We start from the raw sequence: 10,000 nt of genomic DNA on the forward strand, positions 1-10,000 counted from the left end.
AATACCGAACAACCTGGCTAAACATGCATTTAAGAGGAAATCTGGGCTAATCTTATATTTAATAACACACTAAGGGCCATTTCCGCAACAATATAAGATTATCAGGTAAAGTTGACACGTGTATTACTTACGGAATAACAGTTTATTTGAGAAAAACACCACAAAACAAGAAGAACGGAGAACCCTGAGACAAAAGTCAGGCCGAAACAATGAATAAAGCTAAATACATGCACACAGTACTCGATAAACCAAAATGCGCTTCATACAAAATAGTGGACCTATGGTGCCACAATCACACAAACATTCCTTCATAAGGGGGGGGCAGAAAGGTCTTTCAAAGGATAAGGGGATCGAAACAGCCACAGCGCAAGCATGTCTCTTGAATGAACAACACGGACCAGCCCAAAGAGGCGGCACCCAGCAGAGGCAAAGAAGTGAGAGCTAGCTCCCAGCTCTCACTGCCCCAACTCTAGCAGGTTGCCATCTTCTTTCACCTCACCAGCTCACCTCCCACTGTATTCTGACCTCAACTGACTGCCTGTCCTGTGTGCGGCCTCTTTTAACACCTCCCATGCGGTCACACCCACAGCACCCGAGTGTCCCTCCCCACAGACCGGCTCTTCCACTCATGCAGCAGGAAGTTTCCCCTGCAGTGACATCACATGGGCCAGCTGGCATCATGGCACCTCTTGAACCCTCATGGGCTTTGTTGAGGTCTATACCGCCCCTCACAGCAAACATGAGAATCGGACAACTTCACTCAAATTGGTCCCTGGTTACAAAAAAAAAATAATCGAGCCGACATGAACACACGGACCATGCTAACATAACATGCTACCCAATTCATACCCCCTCCAATGTAACAACATTGTTCTAATTACAACTTTAATCCACAATAAATCAAGACAACTGGAGCACGCACTTGGATGTAATGTACAATCGGTAAAACTACCACCTACCTCAGGTGTTATGGGATTGAACACAATGTTCATCAAGTCTACGAGTTTAATCTCATTCTCCTCATGATAGTCCTGCTCTTTGCCCATTATCCTCGTCTCTTCCACCACTTCCTCCAATTTACCTCCTTCGTTACCAACCCATCATCTCTTAATCCAACTTTGCCCCTCCATTGAGGTTGTCCCTTGTTTGCCACCACCTCATCCCTTCACTCGTGCTGCCCCCTTTTTTTTTACGATTACCCATCCACCCTCTCCTTCTTTATCACTGCCCGCTTCCTTCTCTCCACGTTCTGCCATTTCACCTCTTCCACCAACATCTTCCTCTGCCCTCACCGCATCCTCTTATTCCATTTCTTGTGCTCTTAACCATTCCTCCCCCATTGCTCTCTTCTCCTTCTCCCATTGACATGGCCCTTTCTACTCCCCTCACAACCTCTCTTCCCATATCACAGCCCCTCCACATCACTTCCACTTATCCTCATCCCACTTCCTCATTATACTTTACCCTCCTGCATCACTGCTCGTCCTCCCCGCACCCCCTCTCCTATCACTGCATTTCCTCGACCTAATGATCATCATTCCCCGATTCTCCTATCACTACCTTAAATTCTACTCATCCCACTTTCCTCTCCTCCTTTCATCCCCCATCTCCACAATAACTCCCTCTCCTCCCATCCCCTGTTACTTACCCTTCTTAACACGCTTCTGGGTGTCCCTTAAGCCTGATGTTGGCTTAATGTTTAGGGTGGTGGGCTTCGGATCCAAGGATCCTGACTTCAAATCCCAGTCAACTGTTGAATTAATACCAGGTGGGGTTGACTCTGCCTGTCATCCTTTCGAGGTCGGCAAAATGAGTGCCAGCTTGCTGGTACACTGTGTCGGAGTGGCGACCCATCCAGGATTGTGTCCAATAGCCAAGGAGACGACTTAAGCAGCACCAACGCTCTGCACAGACGATGGTCCCAATGGATGGATGGATGGTCCCTTCCTGACTTCTCATCCATCCTTTCCCTCACTTCTTCCACCCCTCAGCTCATCTTACCCTCCTTTAACACTGCCCTTACCCTTTCTTCTATGACTGCTCCTCAACCCTATTCCCTAATCATTTCACCTCCTCTCACCATCACACACCCCTCCTCAGGCTCCATGCAACCCTCTCTTGCGGATGTCCTTTCTCCAGCTCAGATACCGCCCTCCTCTTCCACCCCTCTTACATGTCACTTCCCTTCTCTCCTACCCTATATCCATGGTTCACAATGATACAAGTTGCTACTTTAAACGTCCCATGACACTCAAAATTTTCTGGTTATTTATATGTTTACTTGACCTTCCTAGTGAAGAAATCACCCATGTTTCTTTTTTAAAATCAACAATGGCATAATTAGACCAATATTTCGAACATGTTTAGTGCTTTTCACAACTTGCTATGCCCCACCCCTCAAAAAAGTTGAGTTCAGCGAACCTCAGGTCACATGACTGTTGACGTCATCTCCAGAACGCGACTCGCTCAGAGTCGATTGATGAGACGTCGTGCAGCATATAAAGTACGTACAAATGCATTGTGCACATGTATTTGCTATCTCACTGATCGTCTTAATTCCTGTGATTGTTTCACGGAAAAGAAATTCTGCTTCTGAGCCGTGTATGCACAACAATCACGAGGCAATTATTTATCCCTTTACTACCTTGTCATAGTCGTATACAAATCCAATACATGCATGCACAATAAAGGGCTATACCATGTCCACAAAATATAAAATGTGACTGTTGAACCTTTTCATTAAAAAAGAAACTTACAGGGACATACAAGTAAAATACTAAAGATTAATGTTGCATCATTTCAAGGCGCAAGGAGATAATTTTAAAATCAAACGATGTGAAAAACCTGCACCCACATTTTGCAGCTTATTGAATTGTTCGTTGAAACCAGCCTGCTGGGATAGGTACGATTCCATATACATGCAAGCCAGGTATGGCTGCACTCGACATACATGGGTTTATTCTAAAGTGAAGGTACTGCTTCCATTGGCTTGCTATTTATTAACATTTAGCCAAAATGCTGTAATAAATGAACAGGGAAAAATATGTTGGCACAACTATGAAAGACAAATTTATCTGTCCTATTACACGGCCTCATAGCCTCGGGACTCTTACACATTGACTTATACATTGTGTGCATGCTAATACAAGTTACTTGTCAACTCTAGAGTCTAGACTAGTCCGATAAATCCGTCGTATGTCCGACTAGGCCGATAAATCCGTCGTCCGTCTGACTAGGCCAATAAAGCTGACGTGCTGTAGCTTTTACTTATTATTCTCTTTTTTTCATTGTTTTCTACTGGTGCAACATGACGACAGTAGGAATAAAATAAATAAAAATGCAACAGAACGTCAGATTTATCAGACTACTCTAGACAATTGTGTCGCAAGGTGTGTTCTGCACACAAGTTTTCATCGTATCCGGACAGCGAGATTGCTTCGTTTTATGCGCGGAGAGATGCGGCCGATGACATGCGCTGGCCTTGCTTGCGATTCATTCGCCGCGGTGCAACATGTCCGCTGCGCTGGTCACGTCACCTCACTAAAATATTTCTGATATCGAGTAGTTTGCAAGTCGAATTTACATTATTGAATTACGAATAGGATTTAGTCTTACCAGTTGTTCTTGCCAAGTCTTCCTTCAATGTCCTCCCGATCATCATGAACTCTGGGAATTTCATCGCCAGTTTCCTCTGCTTGTCCTGCTTCAGGCTCGAACTGGTAAGGCCGTATACCATTTCCAGCTGCCTGAACTTCACCTCCTACGACTACGTTATCCGACAATTCTCCATCTGATTCAGACCAAAATCCTTCATTTCTCACACACTCACTGTCGCTACCAGACACATCAAAGTCCATGTCATCCATTATTCAAAACCAAATGTTTCATTTTTTTTAAAGCAGAAATGAACGAAGCGTTTGAGTCGACCAATCGAATGTGGAAACACAGGAAGCCAATACAATCACATAGACCACCAACCCGAATAATTTACGTGCACTCTTTGTTGTTCTGGAGATGACGTCATGTGGGTTACGCCTCCTTCAGTGGATTTCGGCAGAATTTTTAGGGGCGTTCCCGAAGAGGTTTGTTTTTTTATTTTACATTTTACAGAACGAGTATTGTGAAAAAAACATTGTCAGATCAGAAATCACGATGTAAAACTCCTATAGGACATGTATATATATATATATATATATATATATATATATATATATATATATATATATATATATATATATATATATATATATATATATATATATATATGCAATTTCAGTACTTTTGAGTGTCATGGGACCTTTAACCTCAAAACATTGAATGAGTAGTCCATTGCAGAAGTCTTCTCACATACGAAACACCAAGATGATCCGTGGGCCACAACTTTGGCACTGTGATGAACTATATTTGCCTTGAGATTACATCATCGGGTGTTTGTGAAAGGAGACCATTTTGAAATTTTGTACAAAATAAAACACTGCACCCAGTCCAGGAACAAATCTTCACATCTAATTCCCCCCATATCAAACTTTGGTTACTACAGTTGGCAGGCAAAGCCAACAAGAGATGACAAGTAGTTGAGATTTTAAGACACTGGATTTACTTGGCCGCCAAGGTGCTATTATTTCTGTTAGTGGGGCAGATAACAGCAATTTTTAAGAGGAATCATGCAAATGATGATACAAACATCAAATTTGGCATATTTGTTCTCCAGGGGATTCTAATCAAATCTGCCTGATTGGCCATTTGAAAATCCAAATTTTGAAAAAAAAAAAAAAACTTCAAAATATTCAAGATCACGAATCAATGTTGGATGCAAGCTGAGATTGGTGAATGTTTCAGAAACATCATCAAAGACCTTCCAAGTCTGCCATGCAGTTTTCTTCCCTTTACTGCAGAAGGCAGACACGACGTCACATCCAGTGAACGCATGGAAGTATGGGATACCTCTAGCTTTCTCAGGCCCTATTTTAGAAACTACCTCATGGACTGGAATCCATCGCACCTTAGCTCCTTGGCCAAAGGCAATCCACATGTTCTCAAGACCTAGTTCCTGTAAGGATGGCAGTACAGATATTGCTATGACTAGTACGTCAGTGTCATTAGCCTTAATGATAATGGACTTGCTCCCATCCGTCGTTGCATCCCTGGCTTGTACAAATATTCGAGTGTCAGCTTCTTCATGACAATATGGAGACGCAGCATCCAGTGACTTCCTTGTGTTGCTTATGGCATCTTCTCCTTTTGTGACAATGGCTGTGCTTGTCGTCTGTGCTTCACACATCTTTTCCGCAAGGAAGTGAAACGGCTCAGTCTTGTTGCTGTCATCTTGAAGAAAGCTTCTCCAGTTACTTGGGGTCTTACTGGTTCCTGTCACTCTTCTTCTGATTCCTTTCCCCCTTTTCGACCTTGCCTCGGACTTCAGACTTGACTTCTTGTACACATCAAACACTACGTCCACCAAAACACTACGTACCTGGCACCATAGGATTCCACCTTTGGGATGATGTCTTCTTTAGCATAGTCATCAATGATGACTGCATCTCCCCTTGGTTCTCTGTCTGGGATGTTCACTTGCACTTGAAGAATTTCAGCCAGCTGTGACTTCAAATGTTTTTGAAGTTTTTTTTTTCTAATTTTTCAAAATTTGGATTTTCGAATGGCCAATCAGGCAGATTTGATCAGAAAGCCCTGCAGAACAGAAATGACAAATTTGATGCTTGTATCCTAATTTGCATGATTTTTCTACTATCTACTACACTATGTTACAAGTTTGGCCAAAGCCTGTTTTAAACACAATGAAAAACAAGTGAAATCCTTCAATACAGCGCTTATGATGAAGCAAATGAGTACACTAATGTTAAAATATGCAATTTATGCTTTTTGAGTTGAAAAACAATTAAAAAGCGTACTTAATATTTGAAATGTAAAAATCTTATTATTGTGATAAGCATCTATATATATATATATATATATATATATATATATATATATATATATATATATATATATATATATATATATATATATATATATATATATATATATATATATATATATATATATATATATATATATATATATATATATATATATAACAGAAGGAATGAAATCGTTCGATACAGCATGGCAGGAGGCCACAAAAGAATGATAGCAGAAGAAGAACTTAGCTTTCAGCATTCAGCGATCGGCGCGAAATGCGATGGTGGGTGGAAATGACGTCTTTCGTTGGTTTGTACATGAGGGGCGCGTTTCTTCATTTTTTTCCGTCAAGCAATAAATTAAATGGTTTTCATATATATATATATATATATATATATATATATATATATATATATATATATATATATATATATATATATATATATATATATATATATATCATTCGTTTCACAGATTTCCATTGAAATACTTGGATATTTCCGTCAATTGTCGCCATTTCCGTTGAGGTTACGCACTGCATCTACCGGACGGCCGTCATTGGCTGTCTTGAGGCACGTGGAGGGGGGGGGGGGACACCGGAGACGTGGGAGACGTGGTAGACGCCGGCGGGGACATTTCAAACTCGGTGCAATTGTATACAGCACATGCGCTGTAATAAAAACCACTGCCTGTGATGAATCACGTTCCCAATTAGCTAAGGTTATAGAAATGGAAGCGATAAAGTGAAAACCAGAGCATGAGAAGAAACCCATTGTATTTCTCGAAGTTCAAACAGAGTGACATATAAATTGGAACACAGGTCAGCCCAGCTCACTCATCATTTGTTAGCTGTATTATAATAACCAGAGTTGGTGTCAAAGCCACCCAATGCTAGCCTGTTTATACATTTATCGTTTTTCAAAGACGAGTCTAATAGTTAATATTTTTTATAATTCTCTAGCAATTTTTTTTTGGGGGGGGGGGGTTGGAAATCACTTAAAACATGTAGAATTGCAAAAAAAAAAAATAATAATTTTCTCTAACAATTTTTTTTGGGGGGAGGGGACCAAGTCCAAAATCTAATGGCATCATCCTTGGACCATACATAACCCCCCCCACCAATTTTCGTCGAAATCCTAATCACTTAAAACATGTAAAAATGCAAAAAAAAATTGAAATTTTGTTGAAAAAAAAGTTGCAAAAATTTTTTTTTTCTAACAATTTTTTTTTGGGGGGGGGGGTTGGAAATCACATAAAACATGTAGAAATGCAAAAAAAAATTTCTCTAACAATTTTTTTTGGGGGGGGTTGGAAATCACTTAAAAATGTGTCGAAATGCAAAAAAAAGAAATCGAAATTGTCGAAAAAAAATTTGCAAAAAATTTTTTCTCTAAATTTTTTTTTTGGGGGGGGAGGGGTTGGAAATCACTTAAAACATGTAGAAATGCAAAAAAAAAAAAATTCTCTAAAATTTCTTGGGGGGGGGGGGACCAAGTCCAAAATCTAATGGCATGATCCTTGGACCATACCTAACACCCCCCCACCCCACCAAATTTCGTCGAAATCCATCGAGGAGTTTTTCCGTAATACAAAAAATTTAACATTTTCACGCTCACGCTCAAGCTCACGCTGACGCTCACACTGGAGGTATCTCTATAGCTCTCTGTTCTTCGAACAGGCGAGCTAAAAATTTTAAAATGTATCAACAAATCAGTCCAATGAGTGAGACATCAAGTGCACTCAATGCAAACAAATGCAATTTTGGTCAAAAAGTTAATTTGCATGACATAACCAACTCACCCCCCCCCCCCTTAATTAACAAAAACTTCAGGCAAGATAACTCATCTTAAGAACAAACACATTTCATTTCACTTGCGAATTGAAAGCGTTTCTGTTACAAACAAGACCCCTGGGATCATAAGAGGTTGTTGAGATGCAAAACTCACCATACACATCAAGTTGTACAAAATTCTCAATAAACAAAGAAATTACTAGGAATATGTAAATATCAGGAGGATGGCAATGAGGATGAGGAGAAAGGAATACACACGGCATGGCTTAATAATCGTTTCAGAAAGTCAAGGTAAAGTGCTTCAGACATGCTAACTCAGAACAGGTGCACTGGCGGTGTGAGGGTGTGCGATGAACGGGTGAGCTATTACAATAGAAAGATTAACTCGAGAACAAAGGCTGCTGTTGCCAAAGGCTTCAATTGAATTTTCGCAGAGAGGACTCGTTGGGACAAGACTTTAATGTTTCAGACTTTAATGTTTCTCGATGTTGACCTTTGCCCCCCAAGGATGCCAAACAGCAACATTCATCTACGATTCCCATTCTCACAGAACACCAGATCGGTGTCATTCATTCAAAACTTGTTTCCTGATCATCAAACCAACTTATCCACCCCCTCCTCCTCCAGGAATGTGTCCTTCATTGCAACTACCATGCATATTCAACCAACTGCCCACCTCTTCCAATGCCTCATCTTCCTCTGACATTTCCCAAAAACTCTGTTAACACTGACTCGTATTCCTCAAATTCTCAGCTTTTCACACCAGCATATCCAGCTGTGACTGGATCACTTCAAGCTATATCCAGAGAGAGAGAGAGGGGATCGATATGGATATGGGAGGGAGAGGAGGGAGAGGAGGGATGAGGAAGGGAAGAATGAAGAATAAAAATCAAGGTGTGCATACAAAGTGAAACGAACAAAGTGGCAACCTTTAATCATTTCTAAAATGGTGTGTGAGTGTTTTAAGCTTCATAGTGCTTCCTTTAAATACTCTCGTTAAAGCTCTGATCTACTCAGAAGAATGTAAGTGGAGTATTAAACAGAGACGATCTGACAACTATGTTTAGCGAGATAGAAATAAAAAACATAATCACGAAAAAGAAAATACATCACCAGGTCCCTTACAAAAATGGAATTACATTCATCACATTATTTTATGCACAAACTTCCCCCAATGTATGAAAAAGGGATAAACCACAGTGGATTAAAAATGCACCAACTCATGCAAGTTCAATCACACCCATCGATACACTTTTAAAAGAATATTTAGCATACTCACTCAAATCTTATATATTATTTCCGAGTTTGTGGTTTTGTGTCGCGCTATCTTCGACTTTGTTCTGCGCTCGAGTAACGTGATATTCGGCTTACATTATCTCAAAGACCGTATGAGGTGCATGGTGCAAAAAAAAGTAAATAAAATGGTTCTGAAACAGTGAAATCGTATTCCACTTACTGCATAAAAGTAAAATTACGACTGATACTCTGCATCAGTTCCTTTCTCAAACACACCCACCCCAACATGTCGTGCAGAGCGCGGGTTATGCTAGTTTATAATAAAGGCAGTTTGTGTGTGTGTGTGTGTGTGTGTGTGTGTGTGTGTGTGTGTGTGTGTGTGTGTGTGTGTGTGTGTGTGTGTGTGTGTGTGTGTGTGTGATATACACAAATATATACATATATATATATATATATATATATATATATATATATATATATATACACATATACATATATATATATATATATACACATATACATATATATATATATATATATATATATATACACATATACATATATATATATATATATATATATATATATATATATATATATATATATATATATATATATATATATATATATATACATACATATATACATACATATATACATACACACATACAGTGGGGAGAACAAGTCTTTGAGACACTGCCGATTTTGCAGGTTTTCCGACTTACAAAACACGTAGAGGTCTGTAATTTTTATCATAGGTACACTTCAACTGTGAAAGACGGAATCTAAAACAAAAATCCCGAAAATCACATTTTATGATTTTAAAATAATTAATTTGCATTTTATTGCATGAAATAAGTATTTGATACATCAGAAAAACAGAACTTAATATGTGGTACAGAAACCTTTGTTTGCAATTACAAAGATCAGACGTTTCCTTGAGTTCTTAACCAGGTTTGCACAGACTGCAGCAGGGATTTTGGCCCACTCCTCCATACAGATCTTCTCCAGATCCTTCAGGTTTTGGGGCTGTCGCTGGGCAACACAGACTTT

At 39.6% G+C, this 10,000-nt stretch overlaps 1 protein-coding gene across 7 annotated transcripts in view; it reads right to left on the bottom strand.

Moving 5' to 3' along the window:
• Positions 1 to 7,398: 7,398 nt before the first annotated feature.
• The window catches only part of COMMD10 (COMM domain containing 10), a 107,949-nt gene continuing 105,347 nt past the window's right edge, over positions 7,399 to 10,000 (bottom strand). For all 7 annotated transcript variants that reach the window (XR_015060815.1, XR_015060817.1, XR_015060816.1 and 4 more), the window contains one exon: positions 7,399 to 8,507. Coding sequence is in view for 2 of the 7 variants with exons in the window: in XM_085891510.1 (XP_085747636.1) it covers positions 8,469 to 8,507 (39 nt within the window). In the remaining 5 variants the exon portion in view is untranslated. The remainder of the gene's footprint in view (positions 8,508 to 10,000) is intronic.

This window comes from Eptatretus burgeri, chromosome 8 (genome assembly GCF_056783735.1).
Source record: "Eptatretus burgeri isolate ZD-2024b chromosome 8, Ebu_testis_v1, whole genome shotgun sequence".
Lineage (NCBI taxonomy): Eukaryota > Metazoa > Chordata > Myxini > Myxiniformes > Myxinidae > Eptatretus > Eptatretus burgeri.